Source organism: Eulemur rufifrons, chromosome 24, assembly GCF_041146395.1.
Source record: "Eulemur rufifrons isolate Redbay chromosome 24, OSU_ERuf_1, whole genome shotgun sequence".
In the NCBI taxonomy this organism is placed as follows: domain Eukaryota; kingdom Metazoa; phylum Chordata; class Mammalia; order Primates; family Lemuridae; genus Eulemur; species Eulemur rufifrons.
In genome coordinates this window covers 23,805,388-23,830,956 of record NC_091006.1, presented here as the reverse complement: position 1 = coordinate 23,830,956, position 25,569 = coordinate 23,805,388, and the positions used below count along the sequence as shown (strand labels likewise).

The window sequence follows — 25,569 nt, the reverse complement described above, 5'->3', positions numbered from 1 at the left end:
TCTCCTTGAGAAAAAAAAATGTCTGAATTGATCTGTGTTTTGAGGACCGTGCTCAAACTTCCACTAAAAGAAACACAAGAATATTTGGTGAAGAAATGCAGGCACATTAGACCATGATGATCTAGATGTGTTCAATGAAAATTTTTAGACATTTAATAGTAATGCACTATCACAGTTCTAAATTCATGCTCTAATTCCTGTAACATTGAGCAGATTATTTTTATTAAAAATAAAATCATTACTCTTCTCATAGCACACTAATCTCCTGTGATGGATCCCTGCTTTGTGTAGACTCCAGAAACTTGTGAATTTGACTCTTCTGAGCTTCCTAATACCTGACAAATTCTACTTACACTTTGTGCATTACCCAAGATTCAGCATATTGTTAGCAATTAAGGTACATATAAGGAAAATATTAATATTATGAATAGAACATATTTAAAATTAGATAGTGTGCCTGTGTCAGAAAAGGAAAAGGAAAAGGGTAAAGCCAGCTCCATAAAGACCAAGGAAGAATGGAACACACTTAATAGTTAGTGATCATATTGAATTCTAGGCTTATCTTCAGGCTAAGGTAGAGAAATGGAAAATTTAAAAACAGGATGGAGATGTGCTTTTGTTAAGCTCTTTGCGGTTGGAATTAACAGGATTGTTCCATTCTGGACTTGGCCAAATTTAGAAAGATATATTTTCTCTTTTTTTTTGACCTAGTCTCTCTTTTTCTTCCTTCCGGTTTTGCCAAATTTTTGACAAGAAAACAAACAACATTTCGTGACTAATATCATGGAAGTTGCCACACAGGCTAGCAGGAACCCAATCACATCCAGAGAGTGGTACTGGAACCAGGTGAGATTGTGGGCAGCTGGTCGCAGGTGTTTGGCTCCCTTGTGGCGCATGACAAACTCAATCCAGAAGACTGCTCGATCCAGGGGCTTTACGGGTTGATCATGGTGAATTCTTGATAACCTCATAGCATTCTCTTTATAACTGGAAGGCAAATTCATAGACAGAAATCAGAGAGTTTGGGGGTTTGTTTTTACTAAAACTAAATATGTGATGCATGTTCCTTGTTATGCAAGTTAAAGGACATAGATACATTGAGAAAAAGTCTAATTCTTGCGTGAACTTTGCTAATTGCATAGAATTTTAAGAGTTATAAATGGGAGGGTGTGGAGGAAATATTATATAGTGTTAACACAATGTGGTCAAATGCAGACATAGAAAAAAGTAGAAGCCAGTTGTGAATGTATAGCATAATTTTTCCAGAAATAATTGTGATACTGTGTGAATTATAGCGTCCAGGATTGTTTCAAGACGAAGATGGTACCTAAGCCAATATTGTGGAACAATATCTTTTAAAACATCTATAATCATGTTCCCTAATAGCTGGCTAGTTCACATGACAGACAATAGAAATTGGTAGTCAATATTAGTAAGCCATTTTGCAATTCTGAGATCTTGGCACTGTGATATTCACTCCTTTGCACACACATTTGTATGTTTCTGAGGGAAAGGATAGTGTCTTTATTGGCAATGTCAAGATTGAATAAAAATACTTAGGTATGTGAAAATTTTTCCCATTCTGTAGGTTGTCTATTTGATAAATAAGTTTGTATATGTGAATCCAAATAGAAATAAAATATGCTTTCCTATAAATGAAGTAGGATAATCATCAACCATGTTCATAAATTCATTAATTCATATTATATCATACAGTAATGTTTTTATGACTGATATATATTAAAATATTCTGAATAATTACAATTACTGTGCTTTATGAATTCAAATGCAATTTTGTATGGCCCTTAATTTCTTTAAGGAATAACAGAATGGATACAAACATGTCCATATATGCATGTACTATACCCTATACTCTCGTGTTCCCAGATAATTTCTGAGGTGGTACTGGGTTTAGGGTTAATATAAAGGTATTTTCAATTAAATAATTTTTAGGTATTTAGTTGGAAATTTCTAAGAGTATTTAGGATTCTGTCTTTTGACACCAATAGTTTTCAAATCATGATAAAATTTAATGAGCATTATGTGCATTAAAGTGAAAAAGAATCACAGAACAGACTTACTCTGCTATTTAATAAAATGAAAAAAATTATCAGCTAACTAACATTCCGGTAATAGTCTAATTGATGATATATTACTCAGTATTAATAACAATTATTTCTGAATGATTAATATTGGGCACTATCAATTCCATTTTACACTTACTGAATGGTTTATAATATTTAAATATTCACTTATTTACTTATTCACTTATCTATAAAATTAAGCAGATTATTCAGAAAAAATCTGAGAATTTATATAATCATAACATTATTTATTTTGGAAAAAATATTGAAAGAATATTTGAAGTCTTAGGTTTCTTGTTTTTTTCCAATTTTAGCAAATCACTTAAACAGTGTGGCAAATGAAACAAATGGTTTTTATATTGCTCAGACTATAGTTGTTATTTGAAAATAAATCAATTATAAAGGTGTAAAACACTGGACATTTTCTGGTATGATGCATAACATAATCAATGTTAGGTAAGCCTTAAAAGCAATAGTACTTACGAAGGTTCATTAATGACTGCTCTCAAGGCATTGAGCAAATCGGCACTTGACATTGTGTTCAAGTTCACCTCCACGGCTGCTCCTTTGGCCTTCATGTGAGCGATGTTATCAGGCTGATCAGCAAACATGGGAACTCCCACCATAGGGATCCCATGATAAATTGCTTCATAGATCCCATTAGTTCCACCATGAGTGATAAAAGCTTTGGTTTTGGGATGACCTAGTTTGCAGATAGAGTAAGAAGTGGGTGTATATTTCTTTATAAGACATTAGCAGAATCTCAGAGACAAAAAGCAAAAAAAAACTATGGCATAACTCACTGAAGATGGAAATATTTTCTACATAAGCTGAGCACATGGGGTATTTCTATATCAGAAAACTATGATCCCAGGGACATCAGAGATTAACACCCTCTGCACTTTCTGGGAATGCATTACTGAACTGCGGAGGTGATATCTGAACTGAGAATGAAACTTGAAGAGTGATGAGAGTCTTCCCTGATGCTCTTTTGTGAACCAGAGGAAGCATGAATCTGTAAAATTAATGGCTAATTATTTAATAATATCTCCTCTAAAAGTGGGTTTCAAAATTTAAATTATTAAGAAAGCATTGAATTTATTTGCTGTTAAACAGTTACTTGTCTATTGTCCAACTGTCCAGCTTTTCTTTCCCCATGTCTTACCAAGAAGATCATTCTGGGGTATCCAGTCATAGAGCTGAGTATTGTTTCCTAATGTGGCTGGTTTCTTCCCTCCATATCTCCATAAAACCTATGGAAAATGATGCTTTAATTTTGCAAGTATAATAAATGATTACAAAAAAAGCTTGTGTTTCCATAGTACTGTCAAGGCTCAGTAACCAATGCCCACACAATGAGGGCATTTTAAGGCTGTAGAATAATTTAGATACCAAACAGCCACCTAGCTTAGGTGATAGTTGAGAAGGTGTTACATAAATGGTAGTTTGGAAACATGGAGATGTACAAGAGGTTTGTTTACATCTACCTTTTTGTAAAGGCTTGTAGTAATAGTCTATTAAATATAGTAATATTATTTTGATATTAGTCATTTAACATTGCTTAGAAGTGAGATTGTGAGTAAAGAAAAAGAAAATAAACAGAACTAGTTAATCAGAATATGAGGGTTAAAAATCATTGTAAGATTTATGTACTTTAACCAATATATAAATATAAAGAATCCTTAGATGTTTCATGAATAGGAGTATAAAAAGAGAAGTAATATGGAATTGTAGTGATAAAAATTAAGGTGAATTGATATTGAATAACATTAGAAAATGCATTTTCTTTGAAAACAATATTAGAATTTTAATTGTTTTTAGTTGAAGATTATTCAATTCATTCATAGAAACACTAAGTGAACCTAGGCTTCTATTTCTAAATCAGCTATACTTTGAAGGAACCTCAATAATACCTACACATTTGAAGTATATTTTAAAGCATAATTTCTCTCTACTCTGTATATAAACTCTCTCTTTTCCAGGACTATGGAGCTAACATATTTCAGGACTATCAGGAGCAGTCAGCGCAGAACAGAAGATTTCTAATAGTAAAAAGTCAGTGGGAGCCTTCATATCTATTTCATGTGAAAATAAATGACTACAGAAAAGCATATTGTAATATTAATGCCAGGCTCAGTAAGCAAATGATTTAATACTTATACACATGATTTTAATGGTTTAAAAATCTTACTTACAGCTAGTGCCAGTAATACTCAGTGGATACTGAATTTCAACTTTTGTCTGGAAAGAGCACTAATAGCCACACTGTCTCTTCAATTCGTAAAATGCTGCCTACCATGATAAGAGGCTCGACTGACCTTCTGTGGAATCTGGGCGAGGGCTGAGGCAATAATATTGGCCTTTTCTTCTGTGAGGTTTTTGACCATTGATCCCAGAGAAAACACCACAACACCGTGTTCATCTGAACTCTGGACGAATTCTTCCATTTCCTGTAAACATAACATTCTTACTATTATGACAGTGTAGCATCATGGGGGAAAAAAGCTTTACTTACACATTTAAATAGGTAAAGTTAAGAAATGTCAGAGGAAATAGTCTGGTCTGTCTTCTGACATGGAGAACCATCTAGTCTCATTGGGAGGAAATATGTTTCTGAAGTTTATGGCTTTAATATCTAATCAGTGATTACATGTAAAAGCATGGAACCTAAACCTGTATAGAAATGGACACCAAGGGGCAGCTCTTCTCATGGTGGAGGGAATTGTTACTCCCAAGGCTTAATTCAGCTAACCAATAGAGTTGTTTGCAAACTCATAAAAATATTTTTGAAAGGAATTCCAAGATAGGGTCTTGAGCTAGACTTTTACAATTATTAACATGACAGTTATATCTAATAAATTATTAATAATTTGATCTACCTATTCCTGTTAGACAAACATTCAAGATCATTTACTCAAGTTTATACCTTCCCTCAATAAGGCTAAGAATAAATTTGTTAGAAATATGATGTATACAGTAACATATTTTAGAAGAAGAAAATAATACAGTTAATCTTCAACTGTAATCGTAATGACATTTATGAGGCAGTGCTTCTCTTGTTTTCCTAATGTACAAACTCATACATGAGTACGACAGTAGCCATATGCCCTAATTTGAGCCTTAAAACAGAAGCAAAATATAAATTCCTCTGCAAATAAAATTCCCTGGGTCATCACTTAGTGTTCTGGGCACTGCAAAGTCTGGAATTGGGGCCTTTCACATAATAATCTGTGCCACTTTCTAGAGATACAGCCTGCATTCCCTGGCAACTATTATATTTGTGATTACCCTGGAATCACTGTGTTTCTCAGTTTATGACTAGTGAAATTATTACAGGGAGGATGATATCTTAAGTGGAAGTTGACTGTTATTTTTAGCTTAGTTAACGTCAGGAGAATATCTCTGAAGTTCCAGGAATTGGTGTTTTACCATTCTGATTCATCTTCCAAACAGACTACTGACTGAGTAAAATAACACACAAACCAAACATATACACCTACCATACTGATTTGCATTTTTGATTTGACTGTCTCTCATTGCTTTTTATTCTGTGTACCCAATGACTGGCATAATTCTATCATCATAAATACAATCCAAGATGAGTATTATTTCTCAAAGTCTACCATAATAGATAATTTGAATTTGGAATGAAAAAACTTCTCTCTCTTATAAAATACGTCTGAATTGTTTCTGTGAAATTGTGTTTCTGTGTGCGTGTGTGTTTGTGTGTGAGAGACAGAGAGACAGAGAGAGAGAGAAGTAGGGGTGTGAAGGTAAAGAGAACAGCGTGGCGTGGGTTATCATATAGTGAGCCATGGATATCACAGATATGTCATTTCTCTTATGTGTTTTTATTTAGATATTGGTATATTATCTCCTCTAATAACAAGACTCAACAAAACTTGCTTGCAGTCATACTTTGATGGTAAGAAAAGCATATTCAGAATACTAAAATAAAATTTTAAACATAAATGGACCTTTTACTGTAAATAGAAATAAAGAACTCTTCTGAGAACACCATTTAACCTGCAACTGTCTAAAGGGATTATGTTTGCCTACAAACGAAATAAACGAGCATCTGTCTCCTAACTCCCTCTTGATCATTAAATGTAATGTTCTTAGCATGTTTATCTATTACTCTCTTTTGCTTCTCAATACTTTTTCTGTCTACCATTTCTGGCATTTCACATTTATCCTTTGAAGATTTTGGCATGTGGTATATATACAATTTTTTTCATTCCAGAAAAACTCCCTAATATTATGGTCTTATAGAACCAATATGATATTTGAATCTCTCAGTTTTATGATTTCTATTTTATGCTGATGACTCTGAATTTATTTCTAGTGCTCTCTGCTGAGGCTGAGACTTTGTACTACCAAAATGATTTCTAGAAATCACCTAAAAATTATTTTGTCTCCTTAAATAGGTCAAAATTAATCTCATCATCGTAAACTCAAGGGAGTTTTTCCACCACCATTTGTTTGCTGACAGAAAAGGTAATCAAGATCCAATAAACCCTCAAAATTAAAATCTAGGAACCCTACCTCATTCCATGTCTTCCCTCAACACTGACTTTCTATTACCAAATTCTATGGAATTTACTCAAGGGTTCTCATGGGAGCATCTTTATCTCTCAAATTTGGTAAAATGTTCCTATTCATAACTCTATCAGGCTTGTTATTAAGACTATGGCAGTGTCTTTAGTGATTTCCATGGTTGGTTTTCTGTCCTTCCCATCCAGTATCCACATTATAGACACACCGATATTTTTGTAACACACCATTGGAATCATTTCATTCTTCAGTTTAAATTCTCAGTTTAAGGTACTAAAGAATAAATATTACTCATAGAAGACCTGCATAATGAGGAAAATAGATTAGGAGTGGTAAACTGAAGATTTCCAGAAGCATTTATCTGTTATTAAGGCTGTAAACTTTAAAGGAGAATGGGGTATTTTTTTATAAGGTACATAAAATCCTCCACTGTCATACACCTACCTTAGGTAACGGTTTGGCAGGTTTGCAGTGCAACCCTCCAACAAACTCAAAATTAGGTAAGTATGGACGAGGAAATTCAAAATCCCAATATGTTCGGATTAGCCAAATTTCAGCTTTCCCCATAGTCTCACATAATGTAGTGGGTCTTCCTGAAGAAAATGAACAAAGTTGTGTTGAGAGAATTAGCATACGTGTTTCCCGAGTGAAAAATGTATTACTAATTTCCTGACAAATTATTAAGGAAAAAATTAATTTAGATGCATTAGAGTACTTATTATAACTATATGTTAAAAAGAAGAAATTAAAGAAAGACGGAAGGGAGGAAGTGAGGGATGGAAAGAGGGGGCGAGGAGGGAAGAAGGAAAGAAGGGAGAAATAAGAGAGAGGAAGGAAAGAAGGGAGACTGGAATGTGAGAAAGGAGGAAAGGAGAGAGGATTTTTGGTTAGTGAAAGAAAAGTAATATGTAAGTGTCATTTCACAACAATAAATCAACCAAAACCTTAACCATTACAATTAACCTTAACCAGTACAATTCCAACTACTGATGAATTTAATACTCATTTTCTCTCTCCAATTAAATGGCAGATAATACATTACCTCCACCATATCAGGACCAATTCTTCTCTTAATGGTTTTCCAGCTTCCGGTCAGAAATACATCTTTCACATAAATTGTGGACTCACACAAATTGTTGAAGGATCCCTCCATCCTCAGTCTATCCTTTCTTCCTGAGTCAAATCCCATCACTTAAATTGATTTGCCATTATTTTCTTAGTATGAATTTTCTGAATAATTCATAGCCAATACAACCCCCCTTTGGGATGTGACATACAAATAGACATATAACCAGTATCACCACTTACCTTAGAGTTACCTTTAAATGATTTTTTTTAAGGAACAGATTCTAAGTATTAGTTTTAGGAGTTTTGTGGAGAAGAATGAGCATCTGCAAATGACCATGTCAACCATGTTTACACATAGAAAACATGTTTTGTAACTGAGAGAAGAAAACCCTAGAATACTTTCTTATTAAAGATTCTAATCAAAATCAGTGATCACATACATCCCAGGGTGAATAACCTCTTTCTAGAGTCACCACTTAATAGCGTTTCAATTTCTGTATGAGGTTTTATAGCCTAAAGCCTTAATTTGATAATTGAGAAGCACTGCCCAAGGACACTTAGCTTGAAATTGTCAGAGTGGATGAGAACTCACCTCACATCTTCTACAGCAATGTATTGCTGTCCTCTAGATGCCTTGTTCCAAGTGTACTATAATATATCCTGCCTTGATTACTAAAGCTCTAGGTGAATTTGATGAACTATTAGTGCATGCAACCAATGGATGAATCTTAGTAACGTTATGCACACAGACACATGATAACATTACATATTATTTTTAAAAGGAAAATTATAAACATAAATTTAATATAGTGGTTACATCTGGATTAGAATTATGGGAACAGATATATGAGAAGTATAAAATATGCATAAACCATAAATAAAGTTCTAGTTCCCCACTAGTGATAGGTAGCCAGATGTGTACTGTTATTAAAATAAATATAAAGAAACAAACAAATATAATACCTTTTTCATGTTTAACCATTGATGGTAGTGTAATTTAAACCAAAGAAAATGAATAACCCATTTCTGCACAACAAAGATCTATAAAAATGTATAAATAATTATCAAGGAATACAAGATTTATGTAAAACCTAAAACCTAGGGAGCAATGAATCTCTGCAACAGACACAAACATACATAATATTACATTATAGAGGGCTGTCAGGAAATTATCCAGCCATGTAATATGAAAAATTATATTAACAATGCCTGAAAGTCATCATACATCAATTATATATATATGTACATGTGTACAGGCAAAAATTACTATACTGAGATGTTTACTAAAGACCAGATGACTAAGTGGCAGAGCTAAAAATATGACCTAAATGCTATTAATAACTTGCATCTGCTCTCCATAAAAGGATTCTTCAGCTCTCTAAATATAGAAAACAGTAATACAGCATTCTCTACTTTTCCATTTTGCAAAATAATAACACTATTTTTCTGTTTTATAAAGGAAAACCAGTGTTACCTGTCTCAATATCAAATTATTTGACTTCTCATCGACTTCTTTTCTATTTTTTTATATTTGGTTTATTTATTTATTTTTTATTTCACCATATTATGGGGGTACAAATGTTTAGGTTACATATATTGCCTTTGCCCCACCCAAGTCAGAGCTTCAAGCATGTCCATCCCCCAGATAGTGCATGCTGCACCCATTAGGTGTGTATATACCCATCCCCTCCTCCCCCCCAATTGCCTGGCACCCAATGAATGTTACTACTAAATGTGCACATAAGTGTTGAACAGTTAATACCAATTTGTTGGTGAGTGCATGTGGTGCTTGTTTTTCCATTCTCGGAATACTTCCCTTAGTAAAATGGGCTCTAGCTCTACCCAGGATAATACAAGAGGTTCTAGATCACCATTGTTTTTTGTGCTGAGTAGAACTCCATCATACACATATACCACATTTTATTAATCCACTCATGTATTGATGGGCACTTGGGTTGTTTCCACATCTTTGCAATTATGAATTGTGCTGCTACAAACATTCTACTGCAGATGTCTTTTTAAGAGAATGGCTTTTTTTTCCTTTGGGTAGATGCCCAGTAATGAGATTGCTGGATCAAATGGTAGTTCTACTTGCAGCTCTTTGAGGTATCTCCATATTACTTTGCACAAAGGTTGTTTTAATCTTCTATGAGGGATCAACTTGATACTGATGATTAAATGTAGGCTACGATGCCAAGCGTTGTGTAGATTAATACTGGGCTTTCCGCTCTCCCGATTTTCAGTGCACTGCACTGAAGAATGGAGAAAGACTGGGAACCCAAAGCCAGAGGCAAAAATGGAGCCATCCAGTTGCCTTGCTTGCCTAACCATTTTTAGTACAGTGTTCAAGGCCTTAGCCTGTCTGTAGCTGCAGCAAAGGTTAGTCCCAAATCCTGCAGTGAGAACTATCTATGCACTCTCTGTACAGCAGGTCTCTCAGAAGAGGAGGGAGAGTTCAGTGCAATTTGAAAGTGTCACGCAGAGCATTTGGGTGGCATCTATTTATTAATAGATTCACTTCTGGATAGAAGTAGCAATGATTTTCATATTCCCTAAGATCTCTGTTCCATTAGCTATTGGAAGCGTTTCTAAAAATGGTGATTGTTTTTATCTACTTCATCCATAAGATTTACGATTTCCTCACTGGTACAGAAAACAGGCTTTTTAACCAGTGCAGTTAAATATGCCCTTGCTATATAATTCTATCTCCTTCAAGACATTTGAGATTTTTCTTTACCACAATTCAACATACCATCTTTCAAACTCTATTTTCCCACACAGAACTGAAAAACAAACATTGTAATGGAAATCCCACAGAAATTTGACATGTTATTAAATCTCCCATGTTCAAACATAATAATGTAAAATATAAGCTGCCTGTATCACTTTCATTTACCAGGTGTTCCTAATACTTTAGGAATATAATTGCAAACAAAGGCAAATTGGATTTTACCAGCTCTTCTTCACGGTATACCTCAATTTGAGATAAAATATTCAAGGTAGTTCTTTTTTGCTCAAATATGCGTAGTAACATGAGAAGCATAAAGGACTTAAGTAAATGCAATATTTAATTTCTCAAAAGGTGGGAATTCTGAAACTAGATTATTATCCTGCAAAGATGAGAAGTTGGGAACTTTCTGCTTTGCAAGGGCTTTTTCACACACTATCTAATTTGCCATGGCTTCCTTTCAAAAGGAAGACTTAGTACATAGCAGAGAACATTTAGTTTTTGCAGATGTATATTGACTGCTTTTTATTTACAGAGTCCTATGGCAGTGCAACTGGAGTTTTGTCAATGCAGCATCTGGACTAGTTCAGTGTCAATAATATTTAATATAATTCTTTACAATTGACATGGCATATCCACGCAATGCTCCTGAAGAGTACAGTGAAAACAGATCTCCATTTTACAGAGCAGAAAGCCCCATAACTCAAAGAGTTCAAGTTACTTGTCTGAGATCACACAGTTAACAAGTGGAACCTGAAACCAGAACCTCAGATGTTTTTCAATATAGACTGTGATCTCATTCAGTACCTGCAATAGTCAGTATGTGTTATATACATATGAGCAGGGAGAATTATAGAACACATTTCAAACGTCTTGGGACACAATCATGTGAATAACATCTAAATTTAAAGCAAAATGTCTTTTTGAGACATATGAAATTTGAAATCCAGAATAAAGAAATGTAGTTGGCCGGGCGCGGTGGCTCACGCCTATAATCCTAGCACTCCGGGAGGCCGAGGCGGGAGGATCGCTGGAGGTCAGGAGTTCGAGACCAGCCCGAGCAAGAGCGAGACCCTGTCTCTACTAAAAATAGAAAGAAATTATATGGACAGCTAAAAATATATATATAGAAAAAAAAAATTAGCCGGGCATGGTGGTGCAAGCCTGTAGTCCCAGCTACTTGGGAGGCTGAGGCAGGATTGCCTGACTCCAGGAGTCTGAGGTTGCTGTGAGCGAGGCTGACGCCACGGCACTCTAGCCCGGGCAACAGAGTGAGACTCTGTCTTAAAAAAAAAAAAAAAGAAAAGAAAAGAAATGTAGTTAACTTACATTATAGAAAATGTAAGAACAAGATTTTACTTATACAATTCTGATTACCATACCTTCAAAAACATTCACATTTTAAGTACCTAGAATGTTTTATTTATATGTTATATGTTCAATATCTTCCCTCTACACCAATACTATGAAGAAGTTCAGAAGTTTGACAGAAATTGGATGAAGAGTACTCCAGTATCAAGAGAAGAAAAAAACATTATACAAATTCTACCAGTGAACGTTAAGCGTAAGATCAAGTTAGTGCAAGGGTATTCCTGCATCTACGGTTTGCCACACACAGGTCTTTGCACTTGTTCTTATCTATGCCGGAAATGCTTTTCCTCCAGGGATCCTACTGGACCTCATTCTCACTTCCCTCAGTGTTTGATCAAACGTCAGTCAACCTTTCAGCTGGTACCTTTTCTGGCTGCTCTGTATAAAAGCACAACCCCACTCTGAGAACTATCTATTTTTCCTACTTTACTACATAGCATTCATCACAGTCTAACATTAACATCCTATATATTTTATATATTTATTTTATTTACTGTCTCCTCTTATTAGAATGTAAGCTCCATGGGGCTAGAGATATTGGTCTGTTTTGCTCATTGTTGTATTCCTAGTATCCAGAAAAATGGCAGACACCTGGCTGATGTTCAATAAATACTTTTTTTACACAAAGAAGGAGGAAGGAAGAAATGAATGAAAGAAGGAAGGGAAGAAGGAAAAGAAAGAAGGAAAAACTGGAAGGAAAGAAAGGAGGGAGGGAGGCAGGCAAGCCAAAAGAGGTATAAAAGAACAGTATTTTGCACATTACCTCTGTAATAAAGTACCATTGGCAGCATCGGCTGTGAATTCCTGCTATGAATTAATGCCGCTGGCTATTATTTACAGATCTGGAGAAAAAAAGCATTCAGGAGAGAAGAAAATAAAATAAAATAAAGAAGGCTCAGGAAAAAAAGAGAAAAAATAAAAACAACCAATCAGAAGTGGCCTTGGCAGTTGGCAGTATTATGTTTGAACCTCATGAGTAATCTCTGAGGCAAGGAAACATGAGGCTTGCCAAAGGATACAGAGACATTAAGTTGAGAGACAGGGCTAGCCCAAGCACTCAGAGAAGCCTAAGGATAGAGAGCTCATGAGAGGCAGGGTAGGGTATAAACTCAGGTTTTCTAATGTCCAACTCTATGCTTTTTAGAGTTATCAACAGTCAAAGAAAATAATGAAGCACAAAGGAGGGAAAATATCACCTTAAAATATTTGCCAGGGTACTTTTTGGCAGCATCATAATTTATCCTGGTAAAGGTACTTTCATTTATATTTGAAGATTAATTTATACATTGAAAAGCTATTACCTAAAAAGGCACTACATTATTTGCATTAAGAGACAATAGGGCTGGGAGTGGTGGCTCACGCCTGTAACCCTAGCACTTTGGGAGGCCGAGGCAGGAGGATTGCTTGAGCCCAGGAGTTGAAGACCAGCCTGGGCAACATAGGGACACTCCATCTCTACAAAAATAAAAATCTAACTAAGTATGGTGGTGCATGCCTATAGTCCCAGCTACTCAGGAGACTGAGGCAGGAGGATCACTTGAACCCAGTAGTTCGAGGTTGCAGTGAGCTATGATGATGCCACTGCACTCTAGAACAAGTGACAGAGCAAGATGCTGTCTCAAAAAATTAAAAAGAAAAAAAAAAAGAGCAACAATAGCATATATATTAATCCTACCATTTCAATTTTTAGGAATTTATCCAAAAAGAATAATCAAGGAATTGTACAGAAATATAATAAATACATTTACTTCAGCTTGGCACATGCATTGAGATGGAATTTTTTTGCTGTATGAACAATAAGAATAAATAAGATATCTGGAGTTATTAACAAGAGAAAATTAGAAGCACTTACCTAAAACTTTGCTGTAGTATGAATTCCATGCTCCCCAGTAGGTTTGAAATATATAGTCTTGCAGTGGATAAGATATGGTATTTTTAACCCTTTCAGCAAAGGTCATCTGGTCAGTGAGCTCTGACAAGGCTGCAGGTACATAGGAAACTGGTGCTGGGATTTTTCCACAGTGTCTCTCTACTGTGGAGGCTGGAGAGAACCTCAAGGTATACATAAATGGAATTCCTAATTTCAGAGCAACCAGGTCACCACAGATTGTTACTGGGTCTGCTACCAACACGTCAAAACCACCTTTCTGAAGTCTTGCCATTAACTTGGGGTTGTTTAATACGCCATCACAGATTTGTATATTAATTCGATAAAAAGTGTCTATGAGTTTTCCTAGTTCTTTGTAGAAAGTCCACAGTGTGAGAGGAGTTGGTCTGTGGTCTAGCCACAGCGTTATCATATGTTCAACTAAGGAATCTATATCGCTCGTCTTAAAAAGAACAGGTATCACTTCAAAATTCACAGGAGAATTCAGACTGGAATTGATCAACAGAGTTGCTGATGAAGCCAGTACAGTCACATTGTGATTTCTTTGAATCAACTCTTCTAGAATGATCTTAATATTTAACCAATGGCTACCATCTGTAGGCCAGATTAGCACATTCCCACTTAGAATAATTTCAATCAGAGTCAAATTAAAAACCAGCAGCTGGACAAACTTCTTAGGCATGGTGATATCCATTATGGAAACCATCCTACCGTAGATCTTTCAAGATAAAAAGAAATCTTCAAAGCACATTTGGGTAGATTTATTTTTCAAATAAAATAATATTTAATGATATGGTTATACTCAATTATACATCAATTAATCTACAGATTAAAAGAAAAACAATATAATTCAAATTCTTCTATGGATTGGCATGATTATTCCAACAACAGAAATGAAATCTGATCCTATTTTAAAGAAAAAGAAGCAGAGAGGTAATAAATCCAGTGTCTGTATATTCAGTGATAATAACTATGAATTATACAATGTGTCTTCAGTATAATATATCTTTCCCAAAATTAGACTAAAAGAAAAATAACAATCTTTTACTGAAAAAAGCACTTTGTCAAAATTAGGGTACTTTCAAGTTGCGTTGTCTCCATTATCAGGGATTTTTGCATAGATTATCATATCCAGTCTTCTTCATGATTTTGTGTGGCAGAAGTTATTTCTCTCATTTCATGGATAACAAAACCATAGATGAGTTGCAGACACAAAAGCATATGACAAAGTAGAACAATTGGGATTATAATAAAAACATCATTGGACTCATTGCTGGACCAACATTATCACTTCCTCAAGGATCATATTTAGAAAGAAAAATTAAAAAAAAAAATGCTTCACTAAGAAGTTTGCTCAAACATTTTAAGATATTTTAGATTAATTGGTTTATTGAGTAAATTGCTACACATTTGATAGAGGACAGGGTTCTTCTCTAAATACAGCAAATTAGTCAGTGTCTCCTACCCCATTGTTAAAGGAAGTTTTTCGGTTTCTAACATATGACATTTTCATATACAAATCAAGGGGACAGGGTCTGCCACCCTGAGGAATCACACCCACACTTTTTTGGTTTATTTTCACTCATAGCTGTGAGGTAGATTAAATTAGGTAGACACTGAAGTTCAATCTCCCCAGATTCAAAAACAGTCCTTTTACAAGATCTGAGACCTTTTACAAGATACGAGATCCTAGAGAATTGCTTGAACCCTTTCATCCTCAGTGTTCTCAAAGGGACATGAGAAATAATTACATTAATTTGTTATATCATTTTGTAGATTATCAGCAATATTTGCAAAGCTACTTCGCAAACTGCTTGGTTCAGAACAAGAACGTAGTATTTTAGTAGTGTAATAAATTTGCCTAAAGATTGATGGTAAGTCAGTGGGCTGCCTATAGAACAACTGGGTAGACCTGGGTATAGTGATATCAGCTGTGGATCTTAGTGAATCCCAAACTGAAGAATTGCAATTATATAATGATACCATTTTTAAATCATTAGAAGCTACCATTCAAATGAGAAATAAGAACAAAGTAAGAGAGTAGAAGGATAGAAATCAGAAAAAGTATGTAACCTGCAATTCTGTATCCCCCATAATAATAAGATGAACTAAAAAAATAAATAAATAAATAAAATAAATAAATAAATAAAATAAAATAAATAAAAGTTAAAAAAACACATAACAACGTACAAAAAAAAAAAAGAATAAAAATTAAGTGGTGAGTTTTTGCTGCATATACAGTTGCCCTTGAATGGTGTAATTTCAGGCCCTGAGTAAGAAAAGGACCAGGAAAACAAAGAAAGGGAAAAAAGAGAGAGAGTAGTGGTGCTTTGAGATTTATTGCATTTATGCCCTGTCAAGGGTCAGCTTCAATTTGAACATAGTGGCTGTGCCTTTAAAACTAATTAGAGTTTTGAAATAAAACAGCCACAGAAGACTTTAATCTTGATGGCCATTAAAATAAGCCTCATTAGGGGAATTTTCAATAATATCTTTGTCAAGAAATCTGTTGCCGTCATGACCTTCTAATAACAAAAAGCACAACATCATACAACGCATATAGAGAAGTCTATCTGTAAAATATTTAGATTTGTTCAACTACTGAGGTGCATATAAGCAAAATGTAATAATTATGCATTACTAATAATTACTATGATAACACTTAAAAGCTTATCAAAATATATCCCATAATCTCAAATGCATGTAGGTACCCCTAAATTTTCTGGAATTAGGAAAAATATTAAAGTTTTCTAAGAGTCAGTTTGTCACTCAAGTGATTTCTGCAGGACAAATAGTTATCTAATTTAGTGAAGAAAAATAAAGTGTGTATAATGCTACTGGTTTCAGTTGAAAATTCTTAAAACAACATTTTTATATGAAGTTCTTCTTTAAAATTTTTTACCCCAAAGATATGACCTTGCCTAAAGGTGTCCTTTTCCTATGTGGCTTCCTGAGCATTGCACTAGACAGCTAGGATTTACCTGTGCTTTTTTCATTGTCTCCCAGACGCCACTAAAACCTGCAAACCAGTCTTCATCCTGTTTTAGGAACATGATTGCTTGACTCCTCAGTAACCTTAAAATTTTAGCTTCCCACCAGAGCTTCAGATTTATGTGACTTTCTTGATTGACATTTACTTAATTCTTGGAAAGCTGAAATTTAGACGTACTTTCATATTTTTCTTTGTTTTAGTACCAGAGTCTGACATCAGATGATTCACCACTTTCTAGATTGTAACCTCAGGCAAGTTACACAGGCTCCTCATTTACAAAATGGTGAGAACAATGACACCTTTTTCCAGTACTTGTGAGGACTAAGTGAAATGATACATGTAAATTATTCAGAACAGCATCTGAGCTCAATAAATGTTAGCTGTATATGATACTATAGGAAGAAAATCTTATTTTTAAATAATCAGCTTTATCAGATCTCATTGCCTGAACCTTCCTCCTCTCCTCCCCTCCTCCCACACTGGCAGATGGGGGCACTTAGGCTTCGATGCAGAATTTCCCAAACTATGAGTTTCCCAACAAAAGTCAGTCATGCTCAGTCTTGAGGCACATCACAAGTGATCTGTTATTACAATGTGTAGAGGCCAAAGTCCACAAATGATTTACTTTAAGAAATATACAGATATAATACTCAAGATTATACTAATTAAAATGGTAACCTACATTTCCTTTTCTTCTGATACACGTTCATAAGTGGGAGCAAAAAAGATAGAATGTTTGCCAACTGTGGGAATTTTTGACGTCCCACAGACAATCCCTTCTCCAATGCAACGCCTGTGGCTATCCTTCAGCTTATGGGTTATTGTAGCAAAGCAATGCCACCAGAGGGTTTTTTGAAAGATTCTGACCCTTCAAGATTAACTTAAATTTTTTTTAAAAAATGAGAGAGGGTGGGTAGAAGGAAAGAGAGGAGAAAGCAAGAGACAGATTAGGAAGAAAGAGAAAAAAGAAAAACAAAGAACGACCCAAATAGAAATTATTACTCTTGAGGTGAAGGACTTTAATATGTTGTTTCCTTCTTTAAAATTACTACTGAAAATCAAGCACCAGAAGGATATATACATTTCTAGAACTTTATTTTACATTATTTACTTGTGCTCAGAGAGCCTCTAGTTTATGCTGGATATTATGGTCATTCTTTTTGAGGATCTGCTGGTTTTCCTAGTTAATTGAATTGAATATATTTTCAAGGGAATCTATTGTTGTAATAATGTCATTAGCTCTTAGAGATTATTCACCTAATTATGTATATATAATAATATAGATTCTTACATATTTATATAAGTCTAATATATAAGTATTATTCACAAAATGTCTGCTAGTTGTTATAGTGATTGAAGGGTAAATCTCTGCTGATAACAATATGTAATGCTTATGGATTATAAGTATTTTTACTTTCATAAAAATGTTACATTATTCTCTCCTTAAATCTGTCCAAAATTTTGGTAGCTTTTTTTGTTAATATGAAAACAAAACCAAAATTTGCCTGGTTCGATTTTAAACAAACATATTTGAAATCTGCTGAAGACTTTCCTTACCTTCAGTTAGAGGTTGTTTAGGAAGCTGTCTTAGAGCCAGAAAGATATGCCCAGGCAATCCACCCCAGACAATAGTCACATGGAGACCTTAAGGAATAGTTATCTAGTAATAACATAGCTCAATAAAATTCCATTCAGAAAATCAAAAATAGACAAGAAATAGAATAACAGATTTCCAAAGCTAAATATATTGTCAAGAAGAAAAGTATCAATTAAAGGTTTAACCTAAAATATTCTCAATAATTATTAGGTGTCCACCTGAAATATTAAAAAGAGAATAAAAAATTTCTAGAACTAGGGATATGACATAGAGGCTTTGGTATGAGTAAAATTTAGGTTGAATACTATTTTCTTAAATTAGTAGTTGTATGATTTTAACATGCTTGATAATTTCAAGCCTCAATATTCTCATCTGTGATAACAGGTATTTTTCCTCCAATAACCTGCAAAAAGTTTACTGCAAATATTAAGAGAGAATACAAATAAAGCATTTATCACAGTATCTAGTGCCTAGGAAGAGATTAATACATGCTGCTCTTACTATTATGGTATCCATTGGTTTGAGATAAATACCCATGATCTGAAAAAAAATGAGAAACTTTGACATTATAACATCCAATTCCTAGCAATTAGCAGGGATTAAGGACTCATTCTGAGGCTCTAATTGCATTCCACTACAGTGAAGTAATCTTAGGGAGAGTAAGTGTATATATTTACTCAGGTATGAAAATTTGAGAACTGAGTATACATGGATTTGTTGCAATTGTTTTGATTAGAGCATTTTAAGCAAAAGTAGAAAATCAATCCAAATTGCAAATTGAATGACATTGTTTTTATAAGTCAGTTCCATTTATCATTCTCATTTTTCATTCCACATGTACAAAGTCTTACACAAAAAATGACTTACTCCACCATCTTGGTACATTCATTTCTTACCTGGTCTTTTGAATGTAAGTGTTCAGGTCCCTGGCATCAATAAGAATATTGTGTTTAAGGGAAGACAAATTTAAATAGTCATTCTAAGCCAGAAGAGTGTAATTTGATTAGAAACATGATATATCAAAGTTGGAGGGTAAGAACATCTTTACAAATCTTCATTACATTCTCATGAACAAATTGTTAAGAAAGATTAGTCTCACATCTTACGACTGGGAGAACAATGTGCTTTTATTACTAGCATTAATTTACAGGCAAAATCCACTGGAACAGGTGATTCTGAGACCGCCAGCATGGGAAAATATGAATAAGGAGCACTGTAATAATGAGAATTAGAATCCCAAGGTTGGAGATGAGTAGTTGATAAAAACAGAAATGATGGGCTAAAAATGTAAACATATTGCAACCGAGGAACTGTCCATATACATTTTGCTCTTACATGAACTAAGGTGCTGCACATATTGAGACGTCACTGTTGGCTACCACATGCATGAGGACATGGGTGGCGTTTTGCAGTCTTGACAGTTTCATTGCTTCATACCATTTTCATTTTTTCCTCCTCTCTCCTCATTGTTATTAAGATCCAGGTTTCACCCTATGTTGTTGCTTTTTTACTCTTATCTTCACAGGACACATGCATGTTTAATCTATAATTGTAGTTATGCTCTTTTTCTCCCAGTGACAGAAAAACTAGGTCTTCTTTTACATCCAAGAAGATAAACTCTGTTTTTGAATTTGGGGCAAGCTTGTTAACATACTCAGAGGAGAAAATGACTTTTTATCAGTGTTAGTTTAGTTACAATAGTCTCAGCAGGTTTTGGTCATATTCATTCATCCACGTTTAGCATCTCACATCCTCATGCACACATTAATCTACCCAAATTTATTTTGATTTATATAGATCAACTTTGCAACTTTTTAAAATGGAGATTTGTAGAAAAGAAGCCAGTATGTCGATAGCTATCACTACACTAAAGCCTCAAATTTTTCTCTTTCCAACATTCATGGAACCCACAGTTTTGTACACTGCACTTTATCATCTTTAAATGATTTTTAATAGTATTTAAGAGTCTCATTCATTAGCTAGTATACATCTCTAGGCCTTACAAGTTTTATATAGCAAATAATGTTGCCAACTCTGCAGTATGTGTATGAAAATGTTCAATTATTTAAATATTGTTTGAATTTTGGTTTTATTATTTCATTACAATAAATAAAAGTACAAAAATCAATTTGTTAATGTTGATGAGAAGCTAAAGCTTCAAAACATAATAGCAGTCTGGAAGAGGGTGGAGAGGAAGATTTAAGATTGATAAATGGTTACAAATATACCATCAGAAGAAATAAGACTTAGTGTTTGATATATCCACAGGGTGATTATAGTTAACAATAATCTACATTTCAAAATAGCTTGAAGAGAATAATTCAAATGTTCCTAGCATGAAGAAAATAAAAATATTAAAGATGATTGATATTCCAATTACATTCATACATTATATCAAAATATTATGTGTACCCTAAAAATACATACATCTTTTATATATCAATAAAAAATTTAATAACGTTTGGAGAAATACCACTTGTCAAAAGTGGAAAACATTCCACCTCTATCTGATTTTCATTGAGTTTAGGTCTGTATTTTTCAGGTTTATCATGAAAATGAAGTAAAATATTAAATACACAATATCTAAGACCATATATAAGGTATGAGCTATAACTGAATTATGAAATAGCTACCTGGGAAGATAATCATGTTTACACTATGTAAGTGCATTGCTTGGACAATTTAAGTAATATGTTAGGTATGAAAGCAGGAACATAGCAAACAATCTGCATGCAATAGGAGAGCAGAAAACATAGAAATGAAGTTACCATCAGAGAGACATACACGTATTATCAAAAAATGATGACAAAGCCTTAAAATGTTTTATTTATGTATTAGCATTAATGGTTATTAAGCAATATCAGAGACTATCAATATATATGTATATTCTTAAACATATACACACATGTTGATATCAATAATAGGCTTACAGGCCGGGCGCGGTGGCTCACGCCTGTAATCCTAGCACTCTGGGAGGCCGAGGTGGGCGGATCGTTTGAGCTCAGGAGTTCGAGACCAGCCTGAGCAAGAGCGAGACCCCATCTCTACTAAAAATAGAAAGAAATTATATGGACAGCTAAAAATATATATAGAAAAAATTAGCCGGGCATGGTGGTGCATGCCTGTAGTCCCAGCTACTCGGGAGGCTGAGACAGGAGGATCGCTTGAGCCCAGGAGTTTGAGGTTGCTGTGAGCTAGGCTGACGCCACGGCACTCACTCTAGCCTGGGCAACAGAGTGAGACTCTGTCTCAAAAAAAAAAAAAAAAAAAAAAAATAATAGGCTTACAGAAAGTTAAATCTCTCCCAGCTTTCTCCACACACCACTGAAGTTCCTAGGCATTTGTGTTTTCAATGTAATATCTACATGAGATCTAGTCCTATTTTTAAACTAAGGTATTTGTCACTATATTTTATCCATAAAAGAACCCAGATATAAAATCATCCTCATATAGCCATCTGATCTGTGACAGAGCAGACAAAATCATACACTTGGGAAAGGAATCTTTATTCAATAAATGGTGCTGGGAAAATTGGATAACCACATGTACAAGACTGAAACAGGATCCACACCTCTCACAAAAATCAACTAATGATTGATAACAGACTTAAACGTAATACATGAAACCATAGAATTCTAGAAGGAAATGTTGGAAAAAACTCTTGTAGACATCAGTCTAGGGAAAGAATTTATGAAGAAGATCCCCAAGGAAATCATAGTAACAACAAAAATAAATAAATGGGACCTGATCAAATGAAAAAGCTTCTGCACAGCCAAAGAAACTATCACCAAAGCAAATAGACAACCTACAGAATTGGAGAAAATATTCACATGCTATGCCTCTGATAAAGGGCTGATAACTAGAATCTATATAGAACTGAGGGAAATCAACAAGAAAAAAATCAAACAATCTCATTAGAAAGTGGGAGAAGGACATGAACAGAAATTTTTCAAAAGAAGACAGGCTAATGGCCAGCAAACATATGAAAAAATGTTCCACATCTCTAATCATCAGGGAAATGCAAATTAAAACCATAACGCAGTATCACTTAACTCCAGTGAGAATGGCTTTTATCAAAAAGTCCCAGAACAACAAATGTTGACTTGGATGCAGAGAGATGGGAACACTCTTACACTACTGGTAGGACTGCAAACTAGTACAACCTCTATGGAAATTATTATGGAGATACCACAAGGAACTCAAAGTGGAACTACCATTTGATCCAGCAATTCCACTACTGGGTATTTACCCAAAGAAAAAAAACCATTCTATAAAAAAGACATCTGCACGCAGATATTCATAGCAACACAATTCCCAATTGCAAAGATGTGGAAACAACCCAGGTGTCCATCAATACATGAATGGATTAATAAAATGTGGTTTATGTATGCCATGGAGTTCTACTCAGCCATAAAAATGAGGCACTAATACCCCTTATACTATCCTGGATGGAGCTGGAACCCATTCTTCTAAGTGAAGTAACACAAGAGTGGAAAAACAAGCAGAATATGTACTCAGCATTACATTGGTACTATTGATCAACACTTATGTGCACATATGGAAGTAACATTCATAGCGCATTAGACAGGTGGGAGGGGAGTGGAGAGGTTGGGTAAATTCACACCTGATGTGTACGATACATGAGGTCTGGGGCTTAGACATGTTTGTAGCTCCGACTTGGGCAGTGCAAAGGCAATATATGTAACCAAAGCATTTGTACTCCTGTAATATTCTGAAATTGTTTTTTGAAAAAAGAACTTAGTTGGTACCTTCAAGTTCATAAAATTAGAAAACAGCACCCTGTAGTTCTGAAGTGTAATGCCTTTTAGTTTCTTTCCTGCTATCAAGTGCTAATAGTATATAGTGCATTAATATGTAGAGTCACAAAAGAACAGACACAAGGAATTAAAGAAGAGGTGACACAAAGTTATGTTTGTTCAAATTCAAATAATAAAATAAAAATTGTTACATACCTAAAGCTTTACTGTAGTAAGAATCCCATTGTTTCCAAAGAGTTTCAAACATGTAGTCCTGTAGATGGTAGGAGACAAAATTTCTTATTCTGTCAGTAAAAGACATCTGGTCGGTGAGTTCTGATAAAACAGCAGGAACATAGGACGGAGGATATGGTACCTTCCCACAGTGCTTTTCTACTGTTGAGGCTGGAGAAAACCTCAAGGAGTATATAAATGGAATTCCCAGTTTTAAAGCTACTATATCACCACAAGGAAATACTGGATCTGATACCAGAACTTCAAATTTGCTACTCTTCAGCTTTTCCATCAGCTTTTGGTTTTTAAGAACACCATCACAGATCTCTCCTGACACCATGTGGAAGTCCTTTATAACTTTGGCCATCTCCTGATAGAACCTCCAGATGGTTGAAGGAGACGGTCTATTTTCCAGCCATGTCAAAACAAAGTTCTTGATGACACCTTCTATTCTTTCTTTGCCAAAGGGCACCTTATAAATTTCAAATGTGAGAGATGGCTTAGAGGTTGGTGTGATGAAAAGTGCACCAGAGGCAACTAGGACAGTCACGTTGTGTTCTTTTTTAATCAGCTCATCTATAATTATCTTAACATTTAGCCAGTGACTACCTTCCATTGGCCAAATCAGAATATTCCCACCAAGAGTAGTTTCTAGGAGACTCATCTGAAGAGACAATAGCAGAATCTTGTTTAACATGATGTGGCTTGACGCAGATTTGATGAGATAGGAAGCAAATGGGTCTCTCTCTTTTCAAACAAAAAGGAAAGACAAAAAATTATCAGTTTTGGTGAAAACCATTCATACTCATTAAGAGTATTCTCTCAAGCAAATAATATTAGTCATATTAGCTCCATATTTTATGGCAACTACAGGGTTAGGGGTAATGTGTTTTACCTCTCACTTTGTTGCCTTAGCTTTGATTATAATTCCTGCTCTCTAATCCTTCTCTCAAACTTGATCCTTCAACCCTTTCTTTGTGTCTCATAATTGTTAAATTTTGACCATTAAATTACATGAAGCCACTGTATATCTCAATTCTAAATTCAGGCATAGGTACTGAAATTTCAGATAGGACCAAAACTCATTCAGAGATTTAAGCATTTTAATTCTGTAAGTTTTTCAATATTTAGTACATTCATATAATTCAGTTAGTAAAAATTAAAATCATTAGGATCATTATTATAGATAAGATTACAAAGAATATTTATAAAAATGTGAAGTATTAGTACATATGGTACGTGTAATATTTACTACTATTTTAATAACATGTTTAGGAAAACATTTTATGTTAGTCACTGAGAAAATGTTATATTTAAATAAAATATGTACAAGTAATATATGCAAAAGATTATGGGTAATGTTACTAGTGAATAGGGGCTATTTAAAGAGAATTACTAATTCAAGCATTCTTCCACCAAAAGTGCTACTCAAAAGCTAGCTAGCCTGTGTGAATAACGTCTACTCTACATATAGACTCAGACTTTAATGATTACTAGCACTTATTAAGCCCTTGCTATATGTCAGACATTGTGGACAGTGTTTTACATATGTTAATCTCATTTTAAAAATAATCAGTTCAGCAGGTACTATACTTATTCCCACATCAATGAAGAAGGAGCCACTGACAAAGAGATTGAGTAATTTGCCAAGTTCATATAGCAAAATAAGAAAGGAACTGGTGGTAACACTCTCAAGTGTCTCTGGCTTCCAGAGCCTAATATATCAACCATTAGGATAGATTGCACATCAGAGTGTATCATGCCTCCTTATCAACTGTAAGGGATCTATATGAACCACAGACTGCTTAAAACATGCTGACACAATATCAAATGTGTACCACACATTGGATGACATTGGATCAAGTTATCACAGTAAAATGATTTCTATGAAAATTGTACGTGTGTATACATATGTCTGTGAATAAGCAGAGTTTTTTTGTTACTGAATCTCTTGAAATGAGAAATTCTATATTTTTTAGTGATGTCATGAAATTATCTCTTCTGAGTTCTCCTATCACCAAAGATAATCTGTGGTGAAGTGTTGGCTGTTTCATTAAAACAGTTACTTTTACAAAATACTGTTAGAGCTTAATAGAGAGATCACACAATTGCTGTGGATGGATTTCAAGGCTTTCTGGAGAAATTTTATGGTGTGTGCATGATTTCTGCCTGCTGGTGTCAGCCTGGTCCATAGTTGCTTGACAGCAAACTTTGATCACTTGAAAGCTGCTCTGCTCTTGCCAGAAAATTTTTGAAAGAGACTATAGCTAAAAATCTAATTAATATATTGGTGAAA

At 34.5% G+C, this 25,569-nt stretch overlaps 1 protein-coding gene across 4 annotated transcripts; it reads right to left on the bottom strand.

The window, feature by feature from the left end:
• Positions 1-489: 489 nt before the first annotated feature.
• On the bottom strand, positions 490-23,970 carry LOC138374360 (UDP-glucuronosyltransferase 2A1). Of its 4 annotated transcripts, XM_069457117.1 has the most exons (7): positions 23,256-23,970; positions 13,658-14,287; positions 7,083-7,231; positions 4,403-4,534; positions 3,250-3,337; positions 2,568-2,787; positions 490-987 (listed from the first exon to the last, which is right to left on the bottom strand). In XM_069457117.1, the coding sequence occupies exons 1-7, from the start codon at positions 23,968-23,970 to the stop codon at positions 708-710; spliced, it is 2,214 nt and encodes a 737-aa protein (XP_069313218.1). In that variant the 3' UTR covers positions 490-707. The 4 variants fall into 4 exon arrangements, with proteins under 4 accessions (XP_069313218.1, XP_069313219.1, XP_069313220.1 ...); XM_069457118.1 differs by lacking the exon at positions 4,403-4,534; XM_069457119.1 differs by lacking the exon at positions 13,658-14,287.
• Positions 23,971-25,569: the final 1,599 nt, after the last annotated feature.